General features: G+C 39.6%; 2 protein-coding genes across 2 annotated transcripts; both read right to left on the bottom strand.

Annotated features, from left to right (window-relative positions):
- Positions 1-2,031: 2,031 nt before the first annotated feature.
- LOC101483254 (phosphoglucomutase-1) lies at positions 2,032-7,219 on the bottom strand. Its single transcript, XM_004567156.4, has 11 exons — positions 6,867-7,219; positions 5,577-5,739; positions 5,146-5,292; positions 4,801-4,926; positions 4,167-4,357; positions 3,873-4,027; positions 3,678-3,793; positions 3,430-3,565; positions 2,777-2,960; positions 2,489-2,617; positions 2,032-2,279 (listed from the first exon to the last, which is right to left on the bottom strand). Exons 1-11 carry the CDS (start codon positions 7,122-7,124, stop codon positions 2,190-2,192), a joined length of 1,695 nt encoding a protein of 564 aa, XP_004567213.1. The 5' UTR covers positions 7,125-7,219; the 3' UTR covers positions 2,032-2,189.
- Positions 7,220-11,039: 3,820 nt separating this feature from the next.
- LOC101480842 (angiopoietin-related protein 3-like) lies at positions 11,040-13,475 on the bottom strand. Its single transcript, XM_076877027.1, has 3 exons — positions 12,969-13,475; positions 12,597-12,707; positions 11,040-11,078 (listed from the first exon to the last, which is right to left on the bottom strand). Exons 1-3 carry the CDS (start codon positions 13,473-13,475, stop codon positions 11,040-11,042), a joined length of 657 nt encoding a protein of 218 aa, XP_076733142.1.
- Positions 13,476-19,571: the final 6,096 nt, after the last annotated feature.

Here is a 19,571-nt window from a genome sequence, read left to right as displayed (position 1 = left end):
CGCAAGTCGGTTTGCTACATCTCCCAACAGAGCGTGTGGATAAGATGCCATGCTGTGACACAAGGAGAGTTGGATAGGCCCGTATAATGGCATAAACCCATCAGCAGGACTGGTTTCTGCTCCTTTGCGTGAGGAAAAACTGCAGGAGCACTGCCAGAGCCTTATAAAATGACCTGCAGCAGGCTACTCATGTGCATGTTTCTGACCAAACTGTCAAAAACAGACTCCATGAGCACGGTATGAGGCCCCAGCATCCTTTAGTGGGACCTGTGTTCACAGCTCAGCACCATGCAGCCGGTCTTTGCCTGAGAACAACAGATCTGCCAGGTCCATCACTGTCACCCAAATGAGAGCAGGTTCATGCTGAGCACATGTGACAGGTGTGAAAGAGTCTGGAGATGGCAGGACAAACCTTGTGATGCTTGTAACATCATCTGTGAAGCAAACAGGGCACCAGTGGCAGACCAGTCAGTTCTGGTGTTCTCTGGGGGCATGCCAATCAAGCTGCCCAGTACTGTTACCCCAATGGAGTCCAGTTCAGCATATATTAGATTCATACTTTAAAATCTGCAAGAACAATATGAAACTATGAAGGCACTATATTTACAAATAATATATCCGGGTACAGGTTCTGTACTCTGGCCCTATACATGCTCACATCCAACAATGTTGGGCATTACTAGATTTGCAGATTACAATAGCATTGGTGTGGAGACACCAGAGGAGCCAATATATTTAGACCCCAGACACACCCTTGAATATAATACCATGTTATGGATTTACTTATCTACAAAAGGCATGAAAATACCTTTTAGTGCTTCTTAGGCACCTTTATACTATGCATGTAAATAGGTTTTGATTTTGTTTACTGACATTAGGTTTATCATTCATAAATACTTGACTTTTGTGTCCTCCTTAGTTAAGTTCCTCCTCCATTTGCAGTCTGTAATATAATATTGTGTTATTGACGGACAGATCCTGATCACAGAGTAACTATGCATGTAAACTTGTGCAATCTTAGACTGAAATTTTTAGTGGAACCAAAACTCACACCACGACGGGCCTGAGATGAACCACAGCTGGCCTTCCCCTTGTTGTGTTGTTGTTCCCCTTCAGGTTCAGTGCATTATGGAGATGAAACCAGACAGAAAGGGACAGTACTTCAAAGGGCATGAGTGATCACAGAGCTGGGGCAGATGTTTGTGGACTTGTGCTGTTGCCGTCCAGATGGAAATTATGTGGTGCACTCACCAGATATGGATAAGCTATTTGAAAAAATATTTTCTTGCAGTTTAAAAGTTTCCTTTGTTGTTTTTGCTTTGTTGGTGTGCTAAAAAGGTATCAGCATAAGTTGTACTTACAGATAGTGAAGTAAAAGAAGAAAAAAAGAAAAAAAAGAGGACCCTTGTCACAGTGAAACTAAAAGATCTTTAGAAGATGTTTTCTTGGGAGCAGTCTTTAAATGCTGACTTGTTGCTTTTTGTCATTTTCAGACTCAACAGAGTCAAACGAGCTGGAAAGCCGTCACTCACTCTCAAGCACCCACCCACGCACTCAACTTCAATTTCAGGTTATTATTCCCCTAAATTAAGGGGTACGCATGATCCAAATGACGGTTTTAGAGGATTAACGACAGGAAACAGCCCGTTCCTTCTTTTTAAACTCAGCACCTGCTGCTGTCATGTTCTAAGTTTCTCAACTGCACATGTCAAGTAGTCTTCAGTAATAACTGGTACAAAAAGAAAAAGATTTTTTAAAAAGAGACAGTGCTGATGCTGTTTTTTAAAGAGTTTCACTGAGGAAGTGAAAGTGCTACTTTATGAAAACATTATGCTCAAATAGGTTCAATTTTTTTTTACTAAAAACGCTGACCTTTCTGTAATCTTGCAGATTTTAGCCAGGGCCTCACTGGTGAGAATGAAAATGACAGTTAACAAAAGCAAAATTGAAACAAAGTAAAGTAGATGTAATATCATCTGCCATAAAAAAGCACCAAAGCATGCCACAACCGAACCAAAAACAAAAACGCTGTTTAATATATCACATTTAATTTCATTCAACTGCACACTTTTGCATCATATGTAGCTACAACTGGATTTGAGACTTCCTTTATAAAAAACAAACACAAACACAAAAAAACAGGATGGAAAAACTTACAAAAGAGCGTTATTTTGTCAATTAATAAGGAATCATATAATGACAGACGGACCAGTTCGACCGGTCCTGTGATGAAGCTGAGAAATCTTTAGAGCGATAGTGGCAAGGGGTGCCAGCATCACCTGTCCAAAACAAGGATGGCACAATTAGAGACTCATGCACCTTGCTGCCATATGTAAAATCATCCAAACAACCACAGAGCAGTAACACTGTTCCTTTTCACCACACAGCGCTACATTTCATTTAAAAAGAGTTTCTGCTTAGTGATTCAAAGGTTTGTCTTTTTTGCCTGTTCTGGTCAAAATGCAGTTTTCACTTTTAGATACTCCACCTGTGCATCCCCAAAAACGTGTTCTTTCTCGTAGCTGTCGAGATAGATTTGAACTGTTGCCCCATCAAAACTGGTCCCACTGAGTCTGTAGATGATTCGAGAACCATCAGAGAAGATTATCCGCAGCCCCTGCAGTGAAGACAGCCCAGCGCAGACTGAGATACATTTTTTTAGGGTTTGCAAACACAGCTGAGAGGCTCTGATGCTGACAAATCGCATACATTATGCATCTGTGTATACCGCAAGACTATCATTACAGAAAAATGCACCACAGTGTTTTTCATGTACCTGGTTCCTGGAAATGGTGCCGTCTACCGGGTCTGCATACTCAAAGCTGTCTGCTTTCTCCACCTGGTAGATTTTGTCTTCCACAGCAAATCTTTGCCTCACAAAGGTCTTGTCGGTGATTGTGATCTCCAAATCCTCCATCATTTCACATGCTGCATCTATGTCTACATTCTCGTAGTCATACCTGGGCAAAATGTAAAGAGTAGAAACAAAAATCTAATGAGAAAAAAAAGGCTACATAAATAAATAAATAATAAACTAACAGGTACTTATTATTGATTATTGATGCCTTATTTTACATATGTTTTGTGATGTGGCTTAATTTGTGTTGATAATGAATATTTTGTAATCAAAAGTGAGTCAGTACAGACAATACTAATACTAATATTACTACTAATAATATTCTCATGTTAAATGTTCTGTCATACAGTGCAATGCCACATATGTTCCACTAGGTGTCAGTAATGTTCTACATGTGTCTTCACATGTCTCGTCGACCCACCTGTTACAGCTTCATCTGTATCAGTGACACAATTTCTGCTTAACTATATTTCAGCCTCTTAGAACAAACAAATTAGCAAACAAATAAAAAAAAACTTTATCACATAACCTCAGTAATAATACGGTGTTTTTTTAGTGTGTCCACATCTCACCTGGTGAAGTAGTTTCTTCCATATTTTAGCCAGTGGTCCTTAACTAAATCTTCCACACTCTTCTTTCTGGTGGCCAGGATAGACAGCCATGCCAGCACAGCCCAAAGCCCATCCTTCTCACGAATATGGTCTCCTCCTGAAGCGTGAAGTGGAATTAGGTTGACAGTGTTGAGAAAACATAAAACAAAAGCCCAGAATCAGAATCCTCGTCTTCTTCGATTTAGTTACTTGGCACGGACACGCAGTACCTGTACCAAAGCTTTCCTCTCCACACAAAGACAGCATGCCTGCATCCATGAGGTTCCCAAAGAACTTCCAGGCAGTGGGAGTTTCATATAGCTCGATTTTCGTTGCCTTGGCTACTCTGAAGGAAATACAATGAAAGAGTATTCTAAGGCAGTTTGTTTTGATGGTGATATTTGAAAAGCAGGCCACACGTTTACCTGTCTAATGCCGCACTTGTGGGCATAGTACGAGCAAAACCTCTCACCCCTGCATGCTGAAAGTACGGGATGCAAAAAATGTTGTCAGCAATCACAGCCACGGAGTCAGATGGGGTGACGAAGAAGCCATGTTTACCAAGGATCATGTTCTGGTCCTAGAAAGCAGAAAGAGGTTTCTCAGGCCCAAGGAAATGTCTTTTGAAGCTGCATTTTTATATTACATATATTCTTGTAATGTTTGAAAAAAACCAAACAAACAAGTAAAAAGCAGAAATAATAACTCGGTAAGCCCACCCCATCGGCATCAAATGCTGCACCAAAATCATACTGTCCGTCTCGCATGCTGTCAACCAGATCTGTAGCGTATATGGGGTTAGGGTCTGGGTGTTGACCTCCAAAATCCTCCTTAGGGACACAGTTAATGGCAGAACTGGCAGGACAACCCAACTCAACACACAGTATTCTCCTCACGTAGGGTCCTACCGCTGCAGAGCGGACAGGTGAGAGAGGACAAAGATGAACTAGGCAGATCTGGTGTTGCACAAAGTATTTTAAAACAACAACAAGGAGAAAACTGAGGCTCACAGTGCTTCAGCCCTGACGTTTTGTTTCAGTGTTTGGGGACGCTCAAAATAGATTTAGTAATCTAATGAGAGTAAAGTCACAGATCTGACAACCCAATGTTACCTCTCCCAGAATAGAACAGAGCCTCAAACATTTATCTCATTATTATCTCCATTTTTCTGTAATATTGTTAAGCTTCTCTTTTACGTTGCTGACATGAATGTGAGAAATATGGAAATCATATAGATTTGAATAGCATCATGCTTCATAAGCAAATGAGTTAAAGAACTTGCTGGAGTTGCGTACAAATATAACTATGACATTATACGATAAATGAGTTAGTTATGAGAGCATTTTCTCTGACCTCCGTGCAAGGCATCCAGTCTTATCTTGAAGTGGTTCTTGCCAGACAGAAGCTCCTTCAGAGCAGCAAAGTCAAAGATGTTCCTCAGCATGTTAGCGTAGGACTCCACAGAGTCTACGATTTCCACTGCACAAATCAGAAACAAAACTCTATCCATCATCAGGGAAAGAGATACATAAATACACTTACAATACGCCTTTCACAAAGAAAAAAGACAATATGTGTAATTGTACCTGCAAAGAATATATCTGGTCAGTCATATAACTAGCCTCATATCCCTTTTCCCCCCGCATGCTCATTAATTTCGATGATGAATGAGAGACTAACATTAATGCTCTAGTTCACCTGTGAATGGCTTGAACTTGTTCTCCAGGTCAAAGGTCTGTTTTCCCATAGTTGTCAGATCCACTTGTAGTCCAGGGCAGGTGGCAAACTCCTCAATGGTCCTGCTGATCTGAAAGATCTTGTTTGTGACTGCTTCGTTGGCTGGGCCTGGATGAGGCAGAAGAAGCCTGGTTTTATGATGACAGTGTAAAATTACAGTATTGTAACAGTAGAAAAATCTTCTATTGACAGGAATAGCGATACTGAATATTGTGTGTTGTTTTGATGTGTTTGAACTTTGTCCCAGATTTGTGCCAATACAAGCATCACATTTTCTCTGTGTCTGAGCCACATATCCGAATGAGGCCTTATTAAATGCCTGACTTCTCCTGTATCACTATTTTGCACTTGGCCATTGCGACTGCATGCTTTCTTCTCTCAAGTTACCATACCTCCATTTGCAGTATTAAACTTAATGCCAAAGTCTCCATCAGGTCCACCGGGGTTGTGGCTGGCAGTGAGAACGATGCCTCCGATGGCTTTGCATTTCCTGATCATACAGGAGACGGCTGGCGTGGACATTATCCCGTGGTGTCCAATGATCAGACGACCCACCTGGGGAAAAGTCACATAGGCGTTTTTTACTTGGGTGAGAAAATTACGTATCTTGATATATCAGCGTGAGGCAGGGGTGGGAATAGCAGTAAATATCAGGTTTGTCACAGGTCTTGTCAGAAGTAAATAGGATATTTTATTTCACAAACGGCACTTGCGGCACACCAAGAGCAAGTTCTATCATGTGTACGTGTATTTTAAATCCCTCTAATTATATCATTTACCCGGCCCAATTAGCAGACTAATTTGGATCTAATCTGGAACACTTGTGTAGGCCATATGTGTTCCAAACACCTGACGTGTGCTGCGTTTAAAGTGTCAGGTGTTTATGTCGGCAGAGAAAATAAAAAGCAACTGGTTAGGTTAAGTGGCTAAGTGGTTAGGTAGTATTTCATGCAAACCAGTGCTAATGTGGTATAGAATAAACATCAGGTGACCTTTCAGCCCACAAATTAAAATGCAAGTTATTTGCTTTGAAAGATCAGTAAATGGTGACTGAATGTAATGGTGGCGGATGTTTCTCTGCCAATAAGACTTAAGCCTTGCTTTCATTAATCTCCCAGGAAAAGGATCAGTTATGCTACTAAAACAAGGGGATACCCTCCCCACCCCCACCTCCCCGACCCCAGGTAGCTCAGATTATGTTTGCGGGAAGGGTCCTATTATTAGAGGAGGAGAAAAAAAGGTCATAGAGGGAGTGATGGAGAGCATTCCCTCGACACGGAGAACTCTGGGACTTGGAAGTGTTTCAAAGTGACATTTCCGATATTTATTATTAGATCGGATATTAGATACTGAACAGAGATTAGTGTAATATCTAGTCAGTATCTTATATCCATATGCAATTTATCATTTAATTTAAAAGTTACAATTATTTTTTAAAAAATATAATTACATCAAAAATTATGTTTTTTTGTTTTTTTCTACTTTTTGATTATAGTTTGGACAGTAAAAGCAAAAGTCACAGGTTGCAGTTGACATGAAGGTACAATTGCTGACAAAGAGATAATAAGTTACTGGGGCAGGTGACACTGACACACATGCAGTTATCTGCTCATGTGCACACTCACCTGCCAGCATGCACACACAAACAAGGTAAGCAAGCCCTTACACATGGTGACACTGACCCCATTGGCAGCTGCCATCTGCACAATGACCTGAGTAGCCGTTCGATTGAAGAAGCGTCCGTCTCCCCCCACCACCATGGTTGAACCCTGGCGATCGCGCAGGTCAATGGAAGAGAAGACACTCTGGATGAAGTTGTGAAGGTAGTTCCTTCTGGACTGGAACACATAGACCTTTTTCCTCAGGCCGTTGGTGCTGGGTCGCTGGTCTGGGTAGGGGGCTGTAGGGACAGTCAAGACCTGCAGAGGGCTGTTGTCCATTGTTTCAAAATAAAGGTCTACCTTAATGCTGCAGCACAGACAGCGAAGGGGAACTTGTTATTTAGAGGGAAATCCCCTGTCAGCTGACATGAGGAATGGTACGAAGGAGCAGAATGGAAAGGCAAGAGTTTGACTCCTCCTATTATTTCACTGGAAGCAGAGGGTGCTTGTGCAGCCTAAAATAACCTTCCAAACTAATGTGTGTGCAGAGGCAGGCAGAGTAACTGAAGAAGCTGCTTCACACATGTGCAGGGAGATCACTGTCAAGTCTGCATGGCAAAACACAAAGAAGTGTGTGTGTGTGTGTGTGTGTGTGTGTGTGTGTGTGTGTGTGTGTGTGTGTGTGTGTGTGTGTGTGTGTGTGTGTGTGTGTGTGTGTTTAGGTGTGGTTGTCGTGTGAATGGTTTGTCTATTTGTTTAGTCCTGCAGCTGTGATTAGACTCATTATGCATAAAAGAAGTATGACCTCTGTCATCAAAGTCATGTCTCACACTATCTCAGGGGAGGATATTTCTCGTTTTTAATGCTGTTTGTGGAAGCAAACCGTGGGACAAGCAGTCAGAGTGTAATCGGGAACACACATGTGAGTTTTTAAGGAAGTATCAGTTTTCACATTAGACATACTTCATGGTGCAATCAAATCTCAGTGAAGTCATCTGCACGCGATGGAACAAGACTGCCCTCTGGAGTTTACTGAGCCCTCCTAACCAATCAGTAGAAAAAAAGTTCAGCCTTTTGAAATATTTGTTCAAAAGTCAGTGTGCCACGTGAAATAAATAAATAAATAAACATTTATGGTGGCATTTGGTGGCAGCACGGTGGCACGGTGGTTAGCACTGTTGCCGCACAGCAAGAAGGTCCTGAGTTCGATTCCACCATCAGGTCGGGGTCTTTCTGTGTGGAGTTTGCATGTTCTCCTCGTGTTTGCGTGGGTTCCCTCCGGGTACTCCGGCTTCCTCCCACCGTCCAAAGACATGCAGCTTGTGGGGATAGGTTAATTGATTAATCCAAATTGTCACTAGGTGTGAATGTGCGAGTGAGTGTGAATGGTTGTCTGTCCCTGTGTGTTAGCCCTGCGACAGACTGGCGACCTGTCCAGGGTGTACCCCGCCTTTCACCCTATGACAGCTGGGATAGGCTCCAGCGCCCCCCGCGACCCTGAAAAGGATAAGCGGATGGATGGATGAATGGATGGACATTTATTTGTTTTGTCTGCATAAATTTGGGTTCTGTTTTATTTTTTTGTTACTGAAAAAATGTGAAAATCCAACTAAAATGTATTTATTTTGAAGTTATTTAAAATGTACTTACTTAAAACAATGCAAAAAAATACATTAAATATTAAAACCACTACAGCATGGATTTAATTATTTATTTGTTTAATGGGAGACATAAAAAATTCACCTTACTTTATGGGAGCTTGAGGTCTTTGTTGATATATCAAACAAATTGGCCCCTCCTCCCACCCCTTACCAGAAATTAGTTTGTTGCGTCAGGGTAACAGTGTGCTATAAAGGTACCAAAATGTTACCGTTTTCTCAGACTCATGCAACAAAATCAGGCAATCATATGGTTAAGAGTTTCAGTGTGTGTGACACTGAATGTCCTGTATGAGAAGCTTATGAAACAGAGTTGGATATGATATTTATATTATTTGACTTTTAGAGTATCATTGCATCCTGGTACCTTACATCTCACTGCATAACATCCTCTCCAAGCACCTGAACACACTTCATTTACTACACACGCACATTATATATGTATGACCCTCAGCTAACCTCGGATCTCCTCATTTGTCCTCAGACCTGATTCCAGGATACTCTTACTCATGCTCGCTCTCATCCAGTTCATTGTTCTCACTGTAATGTGTCACATGTAAACACATTCTTTCCTTCCATAAAAGCTTCGTGTACCCATTTCCTGTAAGTTGATACAAATTCATGTTAGTGTTTGGTTTGCCTGTTTATATTTATATATCCCACCAGTCAAAATGTCAGAACTTTTCTTCCTTACAACTCCACAAAATGATGCCTGTTGTTAAATTATATGGATTTCCTCCAACAATTCTACTTCATCTGTAACGACTCTTATATATAAAGCAAAATTAAGCTCTCAATTTTTCTCCAACACAGTTTTAATCCATTACAATTCTGACAACAGCAGTGACAAAAATTTATGCGTTTAGCATTTCAGAAGTGAATAAATTCCAGTTTTTAAAGTCTTCTATAACAGTTATTTGATTTTTGTGATAATAACAAATATATCAAACAAGGAACCTATTAATCACAACAAAAGCTGACACTTTTAGATGCTGCTCTTGTTACATAAAAAAGGTCAGCATGAAAAACATATAGAAACAATTCAAGAAGAGATTGTGGAGCCTCATATATGCATCCAACTTTTTCCTTTCTATGTCATGATCCAGTCAAGGGATCCTTCCCAAATTGTCAGGGGTCAGTGAGTAAATGTGACCCAATATAAAAACTGTTCATATGTGACTGTTTCTTCTCTATGATCTGATCCTTGTAACATATAAATAAAAACAGAATGTAATTATTTGCAAATCTCTTAAACCCCATTTTATTCACAAATAAAATCATATCAAGTATGCATATGGAGTAAATGTATAATTTTAAGTAATACATGAGCTCATTTTGAATTTAATGGAAGCAACATTTCTAAAAAAGTTGGGAACGGGGCAGGAAAAAGCTGTAAGCATATGTGGTATCGGAAAGAAACAGCTGGAGGAACATTTTGCAACTAATTATGTTAATTAGTGACAGGTCAGTAACACACTGGGTAAAACTCTGTGACAAATTGTGGAAACTGTGAAGACTCTCACCATCTGCAGTAAATGAGAAAATCAAGAGATTTGGGGAAACCTGGAGGAATCGCTGCTGCCAATGACAAAAATCAGTATTGGATGCCGTGATTGTCAGCACCTCAGATGGCACTGAATTAAGAACAGACATGACCCTGTTATAGAAATGGATCAGATCAGAGAAGTTCAAGTTCAGTTCAAGTTCAAGGTTCTTTATTTGTCACATGCAGGAAGGACGTCTGATTCAGGGGAAGTCAATTTTTGGGAGGTGCCACATGATAGATGGAGATCTGGGTCAATTTGAAAGAAGACACCTCTTACCTGACATCCCCTGGATCCCTCTCCTACATTCAGTCCACTCCTTTAGTTTCATGTGAAGATATCTCACATTCAGGTTAGTGTCTCCACAGGTGCTGAACCAGCATCCACTTAGAAAATGATAGAAAGCGCATACTGTGAAGACAATAGCAGACAACAAGCATTCATTATTCCTATTATCTCATTCAGTTTATTCACATGGGATGCAAATCCCATGGGAATAAAACATGGGTATTACATGTGCATCTGCTGTAACCAACTGGTTTTCTGGTGGGCACAGCTGGTGTCCTGATGGTTGTTATGGTTCCTATACTTTGTGGAAAACATCACGCCTGTGAGGTTGTTCATGGGTCAGGCAGATTTCCAGACACGTGCGTGAGGTGAATGGTGTAGTTGCTTGTTGGCCCATCAAGGTAAAAATCTGTATTCGATGAAGCATCTGTTCTGTCTCAAGTCCTCCAGATCTATGTGAAGGACAGAGTTGCCTGAAGAGGATAGAGACTGAATCCTCCTGAGACAAAGCCAGAACTCCTCTGTGTGCACGAGAGAGAGATTTGGAGGCTCAGAGCCAACATGGTTTAACAAGTAAACATGAAAAGTGACGCAGACAAAGATGCTCACAGGGGTGCAGGCACCCTGTGTTAGTCACAGAGATTATAAAATTACATGATAATGATAGTAATGATGATAAGAATCAAATGTGGAATTTGAGAATTTATTTTCTCTGTAAAATCTCACCTCCATAATCTCCAAAACCATTTTCATACTTTTACTGATCAAAATTTACTGAACCATCCTTTCTCTTGCTCCATGGTCTAAGTTGAAAACATAGAGAAGAGGGGATTTAAATTTATAGCTTTTATATTTGCACGGTTTTTAAAACCTTTTTTGGCTGGTCACCACTCATTAATAAATGAGTAATGATCCTTCGGTAATGACGGAGCGCTATTTTGTTTTTCTGAAGTAGAGCTCCCCTGATTCATCGAGTACTTCATCAAACAATAATTAGTTTGCACTACTTAATGCCTCACACCTCCCAGACAGGATTTTTGGCTTTTCTTTGCCTTGTATACAGTATTACACAAATTTGGGATGTACAAATCAAACAATGTGGTGATATTGTGACTGGTGACAATTTCATACTGTATGTGTTAAATTAACCAATAACCCGTTACTGATAAATAACTATCTTTAGAGGTCTTATTCTTTTTTGTAATTGTTAGTAGCGGAGTCTATATTTATCAATCGCATTCATTTAGCCCTTATTTGCACAGTTCTCTCATGAAACTGTATTAATGACATGCTGAAAACCACAGGAAATATCCTGGACACGCTTGTAAATGATGAGCATTCGAGGTCTGATTGAATATTTCAGGTTTTTAATAACACATTACAGATATCAAACCATTAAGTCGCTCACAACATCACCTTAAGCTTCATTATCCATATTATTGATTGTTTTGGTCCTGCTGGTAGAGCCTGAGGTCAGGTAAGGGGTGAGTGTTGGAGCTTCAGCGCTGAAGGTTTCTGGCATCTTCTCAATGGTCTCCTGGGCTAGCTAACATGTTGGCTGTCAGCTGTGGAAAATTGTCAGAAAAACCTTTGGCTTGCAGAAAAAAATCTTCTCACTGACTCTATGTAGAAATCTTCAAAAGCTTTTTCAGTGAAATGTATAAAGCACTACAGCACTGGCTCAGATGATCAGCATCTCAGTAAGATTTAGATTTGGAGACTGGAGGCTGCACATGCTTGTATGTGCGCACATATCACAGTATAATTCATGGACATGGTCAGAAACAATACTTAGGCTGTGACAGTCAAACAATGCTCAGTCAGTACAAAACACCCCAAGTGTGCCAAGAAAACATCCCCCACATCATTACACCACCACCATATCTAACCATTAACCCAAGGCAGGATGGATCCATGCTCTCATGAGCTTCACGCTGCTTTCAGCAGCTGAAATCGAGACTCATCAGAACTGGCAACCTTTTTCTGATCTTCTATTGTCCAATTTTGGTGAGTTTGTTGAATTGTAGACTCCATTTCCTGTTCTTAGCTAACAGGGTAGACCCCCCAGTGTGATCTTCTGCTGCTTTAGAGATGCTTTTGCCAGGTACTTGGAGATGATTACAACTAAAGTTGCATTTGAGTGGAATTCACTCTGTATTCACTCTGACTGAAGTGACGACAGGAGGTGAATCATGCATTTTATTTTCTTAGTTAGCTAAACCCTTCCCAGCGTTATGCACATTTGTTATGGATGAAGAGTCACCACCAAACAAAACAATCATAAGATGCCAATCATTTTTACTGAGGTCTCTATTATTTACCTTTTCCTCTAGAATATTGATCTTTGTCCTCTGGTAGATGAGCTGGTCACTTAGTTCCCTCACGGCCTTCAGCAGCTGTGTAATGCTTTGCTCCTGGCTCTGGATCACCTCCTGATCAGGGATGAATGTTGAAAAAAAAGAATGATTGTTAATAATAATATAGTATTGTGAGCTTGTATAACAGCATTCAAACACTGAGAGAATAGATGGAAAACAAAGATTATTGTAGTAGCCAAAAAGCATAAAGGTTGTCTGATTTATTTTAGAGTTTATTGTTGCACAATACTGTTGCAGTGATCTTTTTTTTTTTTTACCTCAGCAAAGGACAGAAACATCAAGTGCAGGTTTTCTTTCTAACAACGGGTTACTCACCCTAAGGCTATTGATCTCTGCTGCTCGTTCACTCGGCACAAGGCCAAGTGACAGACTGCTCAGCTTCTCCTCGAGGCCCTCCACTTTATTCTGCAGTTGACTTTTCTCTTGCAGGATGCTGTTCATCTTGGAGCTGATCTCTTCAGAAAAGCCCCTGAGTTCTTCATTGTTGGCCATTAACACAGTAGCAGTACTCTTCAGTTCTTCTTCTGTCACCTTGATTTCGCTGGCCAGCACTGACAGCTGGCTGAAAGAGCGATTGAAAATGTTGAGTTTTTGGAAGATATCATTTATCTGTCCCTTTGTTTTCTGTGCAAACTGCCGCAGGCTCTGACCCATTTGGAGGAGGCCATTTGCCGGGAGATACACGTCATCCAAAGCAACAAAGCGGGACTGACTTTCAGCAGGAGCCTCGAGGTGGAGGACCGGAGGTTCCTCTTCGCCACAGAGGGCAGGAACACAAGCAGCAGCCAGGGCAAACACGAAAACAATTCGTGTTATTCTCATACCTCGCTCTGTGACGGGATGAAGAGTTCCTGAGTGAAGATCCAGAGCTTTATACTCTGTCTGATATCAGATTAATGATTACCACGTTAGCTGAATCAACATCTTTCTACAGAATGTAGTTTTCTCCTCTCAGGGACTGTTGAAAGTCTGTTTGGAACTTATGCTTTATTCAAATTTTAAAGATTAGTATGTAAGTGTTATCGTCACTTGGGATGATACAACAGCATTCATTCACAGAATAACACAAAAATCATAATTGTTGCTAAATCTATATATAATACATCTATAAATTATGTAGATGTGATGTTTGAAGCTAGCGTACAGGACTGTGAAAACCTGTGCAAACGGGAAAATACAGAGATTTTACAATTCTAACAAAGTTGAATGAAATGACTGCCTTTATTCATCAGCACAGTCTGAAATCCCCAAACAATTCTTTAAGTAGTCTTCAGCAATAGTTCTCCCAGCTTCTTGAAGAACATTCAAAGATCTTTGGATTTATTTGGTTCTTAGTCACCAATCCTCGACTGATACCTTTCTATTATGTGTTTTTCTATCCAGGTATGTTTTTAAGCTTCTTCACAGACACCCTTTCACTGAGACCATTTCTGAGGCTTCAGTGAACAGTAAATAGATCATCTGAAAGTCCAGATCCATCTGTCAGATGCTGTGTCAGGTCTTTGATGGATTTTTTCCTATTTCTTAAGGGCATTAATCTGCTGTAGATAGTTTGTTAGGCCTGTCACTTCTTCTTTTGTCTTCCACTTGTCCAGTTTAAAATTTTAAAGGACAGCCTGCACACCATGCTGAGATCTGCTAAGCTTTCAGCTAATAGCTCTTTGAAAATCACCTTGCTGGTACATAAAACACCATTATATGCCTCTCATTTTAAGAAGAAAATGCAAAAGAAAATTTTAGAAAACTAAAGAAATGTAAATAAATGTCTTTTCACTGGAAACTATTAGCAAAGTGCCTAAAGATATAATTTGGTGTATTTTTTGTCTGTGCTTGAAAGATTTATAAGTCAGTGTTAAGTGACTTAAACAAACAAACAAACAAACAGACACAAAGAAAAACTTTGAAAGACTTTCAGAAAACGTGAACTGTTGCTCAAGACCAGCATAGGAAATGGCAAGAAAGTCGGGCTCCTTGGAAACAAAGTATAAAAAAATCGTTTGAACAGAAATCCAGAAATGTTACAGAAATGTTAATGCCTCTTAAAAGTCGTTATTTCATTTAATCTTTCTAAAGATGTTTTCCTCTGAGCCAGGACAGTGTGAGAATGCCTTGAACTAACCTTTAAATAAGGTCGTGGCTGGTCCCCTCTTGTTGTTGCAGTAGTATGGTGGGTCTATTTGTAATTTGTTTTTTAAAAGATGACCCAAATTACACAGGATCAATTAATAACAACTCTGTGGTTTTGAAAGGCCGTATAGATGTGTAACATCACCGAAGATCAAACACCTGTTCCACCAATTCTTTACTCTACACGTCCCCCCAAAAGAAGAAATGTCCCCGTAAGAGATTTAGGTCCCCGACATCAATAATACATGAAACACACACACACACACACACACACACACACACACACACACACACACAAGAACGTACGAAAATAACACTCTCAATTGTGGTGGTGCCTGTCAGTTAAATGTTAACTATGACGGTTGTATGGGGGCCACAGTGTGTACACAATAAACTTAGTCCTCAGCCCAGACTTCCACCAAAGGCTCTGCTGTCTGAAAGGTCGATTGTATGTGGGTGTCTGAAACAAAAAAAGAAACTAAACCACTCACAGCCTTTTACATTATGTGTGTATTTGTTTTTTTTGGCTGCCTGTAGCCGAGAAAAAAATGCTATGAAATGTGCCAAACTGAAAGAAACTATATAACATCATATCAGAGGGACTTTACCTAAAAGTATAAAGCATCATGCTAGCACCATGCTAGTTCACAACAACAGCTGTTTGTGTTTAAAGGTTCAAATAACACAGTGTATTTTAAAATTGAACATGTTACACATTAAGTGTTTTTCTTCTTTCACCCCAAATAGAGAATAGAGTTTAGCTATTATAGTAACTGTTACTGCTGCCTGTGTTTTGCCTCTGAAAACAAGATAAAGTGCAAACTAATGCTTGTTGTCTAATGCTCATCCACACTATTTATTTATTTCTACTGCTTAAAAATACCAAGGCCAGCTATCAAATAGATGTAAACTGATTCTATTAGACTAATCTGCTATTGTATTACTGAATAACTTAGGTTATCAAGAGCCTGTGGGCATCTGGATTGACTGGTCTCAATTCATACGCTCATAGGTTACTGTTTCATGACTATACTGTTTTAATTGGCCAGTGCAGCCTCAGCTTACCTTGCAGCTCCCCTCACCACAAACCGCAGTTACATAATGGATATAATTTGGGGAAGGATGCCAGCTGTATGAGACCTTTAGGTCAACTAACCCACTTTAAACACTTCCATCTGCTTTGTGTTGTTTCAGTTGTTCTTTAACTGACAAAGTCCACATTGTAAAATCTATGTGTTTGAAGTGTAAAAAGCCAAAGGATAATGATTTTGGCTGGTTAAGATTGCGGACCAGACTGGGAAAATACAGATTATTTCATCAGAATGAAACTTCAGAGAACACGTTACACTTTTTCTTTAGCACGATTCTTGCTTGAAGGAGAACCTGCCTCTCGGCAAAAAACCTCAAGCTGTACTTTCCAGCAGAAAGCAGCTTCATCTAAATGGGAGGAAAATTAATACCCTGCGGCAGGCAAGCCCGAATGGTCTATTTGTGTGAGCTAATGATTAACTACTCATTTTCTTTTTAACAAAATATTTGAAGTAAATTACAAACTTATTTTACAAGCCATATTTCTCTTTATATATGATGCAACAGTAAATCTTTCTCTGAAACTGCCTTTGAGGACATTTGGCCAAGTTCTCTGCAGTATGTGGTCTGTCCGTCAGCAGTCATTTGCTCCAATAAAGACTTGTTTTTTTTCCCTCTTTTCCCTCAGTTCAAACCACAATCCCTCTCGGAGTCAGTTGTCTGCTTGGGTAATGGAAAGGGGAGTATATCTTGCTAATTCTCGCTAATTCATTTTCCATCCATGGCAGAGCTAACCCTGCAGGGCACAAGGCAGTGGTTACAGCTTGTTGAGCAGCATCGTGTCATAGACTTACACACATACTGTGAACTGTGTGATTGTAGTTTTTCATTCTGAAATGTAGTTCTTGTGGCCTGAGGACACAGATTTACTTTACTTTGCTCTTCCTTTGCCTATAGGCTCCTTCTTTGCAACAAATTTAACAAATTTTGCTCAGGACTAATAATCTCAGCATAATCTCACTGACTGACAGACAAAGAGCCAACTCTTAAAGCTTATAACTTCATAACGGAATAAACTGAATGAGAGGCAAAGAAAGAAGACCAGTCTACATCAATGCTAGCAGCACTGTTAGGCTTTATTTCAACACGTTCTCACTCCCTAAGCATAATATTTTACGCTAGGTGACAAATCGTCAACATTTTATGTCTGTGAAGGTTCTCAGTCATCCAGGTCATCGTAGTCAAAGGAGCTTGCAAAGAAAAGCGTCTGGACTTCTTTAACGTCTTCAAGCAACTTAAAGAAGTCCAGACGCTTTTCTTTGCAAGCTCCTTTGACGTCAACATTTTACGCTTTCGGGTACCCAACACGTTCCTAAATGACGAGATCGGAAAAATGACAAAACATGAGAACCCTTTCGACTCAATCTACACATTTTCGTTCATTTTCTTAAAATCGCTTTGGAAAACACTATTTTACGAAAAAAATAAGCAAATCATTATTTTTAGATTAGATTAAATTACAAATACAAATTGCAGTTGTTTCCTTTCTATAACAGAAAAATTAGTTTTAGTGGTTGAATGTTATGGGTGATTCATTTCACTTTTCAGTAGCCTGGCTCAAATTTGGATTTCAAAATGGGAATTCGTTTTTTTATTTGCCTAATGAATAACAACATAATTTTTTAGTTTTAAATAAGTTTATTTTTTTAAAGATTTTCAAAAATATTTGTGTTTTGACAGTTTCTAGTGTATTTCCTGGGTTTACCATCAGTATATTAGCCGAAATTTGTATTAACACCAATCAGAGAAATCACTGTTTCAATTTGGGATTGTGGGTCAAGGATCCTTTTCTGCAACATTGTGAACAAAACACATTTTTGTTTAATCAAGGTTGATATCATACAGGCAGGTGCAAATACTATCTCAGTGTTGTAGCTCCAAGTAAGTCTGCTTTGGATGGTTACAGCTTTCTAGCTCATAATAAAAATACCTATGGCGAATATGAATGCATTGTAACTAGAGATGGACCGATCCGATATTACCTATCGGTATCGGTCGGATACTGACGTAAATTACTGGATCGGATATCAGAGAAAAAAAAAAATCTGATCCATTAAATATCAAAAAAGCACCTCACAAAACTTGCAACACGGAGTAACTCCCAACTCGGCTCATAACCGTAGCACGTGGGAGCAGTAGGCATCATGTGATAGAGCGGCTGTGTGTATTTGTAGCCTCGCTAGAAAATTAAAGCAAGTGTGTAAGTTCATCTCTGGATGTTTATAAAGCATTCCCGCGTTAAGCTTGACAACCGATATATTGAGCGACTGCCTCTTCTCTCTCCCTCTTTCTCCTGTTGCTACTTCAATCATGAAACTGATCAATGATCAGCTGATCGGCTTTTCTGTCACGAGTCCGTCTCTCTTGTTTGTTTATTGCTCACTTCGCGCCAGAAAGAGGAAACCAGCGGCTGAACAACAGCAGCACGTTTAAGCTTGATAAGCTGTTGTTAGAATTTATTTACTTTCTACACCAGGATCCTTTTCTAAGTAGCTGACGGCTGGTAACTGTGCAGGGGTTGATCTAGCAAAGTTTAGCCAGGGGGTCCGATAGGGCATTAACAGGGAAAAGGGGGCACAGAGACATACTTTTCTTTCTTATTCTCATTTAAAATGTCTAGCTTTTAATAAATAATTATCCAAATCTTACACCCAAGTTTTAATCTGATGTAAAATGTATAGAAGTCCATTACTGTATATAGTAACTATTAAGTCTAATATACCCTAGTAAGCTATAGTACTTTTTCCTTTGGGAAGGTACAATCTGTGCAGTCTGCAATTCTGTTGAAGAAAGATGTTGAATCTATTTAATATTTCTTGGAAAATGATTTCTGTGCATTTTTTTTACACTGCATCAAATTAAAGTTAATTACGTCAATTAAGCATCATAAGGTGGAGGGTGCGTGGTTCCCTTTTTTTTTTTTTTATTAGATTGATCAGTATTGCTGAACTATGAAATATTTTGGGTGCAGTGTATTTTTTTACATACAGGTAAAACAGAATAGCTTTAGTGGTGTTGGGTTTTTTTTAACTTGAGTATGAACTTATACAAAAAGCAGCAAGATATTAAAAAACTGTTTTTTTGATTAAAACACACACTATATCGGATTCATATCGATATCGGCAGATATCCAATTTTATGATATCGGACATAAAGGAGTGGTATTGTGCCATCTCTAATTATAACCCTGTTAACACTTTAGAATGCATCTTCTCAGAACTACAAGTGGATACCTATAAAATAGTTATAGAGGTCATGGATACCATATGAATTTAGAAAATGTTGTGATATTTCTCAGAAAGAATTCATTCTTGGAGCATCTGTGGTCCTAGTTTTTATTCTCTGATGAAAGTTAAGCAGTCACTGAGATGTTGGTATTTCTCTCTTAACTAAAATAAAGGGATGAAAAAGGGCTCTGCTGGGCCACTCTGTGTAGAAAGTGTTGTACAAATACCTGCCTGTTTACCATTTTCGCAATGTGATGGTGATTCTCAGAGGAAGATGCTAGTAACAGGCTGAAAGAGGATCCCTACAGAACGAGAGGTATGCGCTGAGAGACTTAACCCCGGTGAATGCCACCAAGCCCTGTGCTTCGCCCAGTGTTTACCAGATTATAGAGGCCACAGATCACATAAAACTGGGTAGAATTTCACATTCTCAAAGAGGGAGGTCTATGAGACTCTACATGGTGACACAGTAAGG

The sequence above is a fragment of the Maylandia zebra genome, linkage group LG18, assembly GCF_041146795.1.
Source record: "Maylandia zebra isolate NMK-2024a linkage group LG18, Mzebra_GT3a, whole genome shotgun sequence".
Classification (NCBI taxonomy): Eukaryota; Metazoa; Chordata; class Actinopteri; order Cichliformes; family Cichlidae; genus Maylandia; species Maylandia zebra.
Note: the sequence above shows the minus strand (reverse complement) of the source record. Positions and strands in the feature narration are given on the sequence as shown.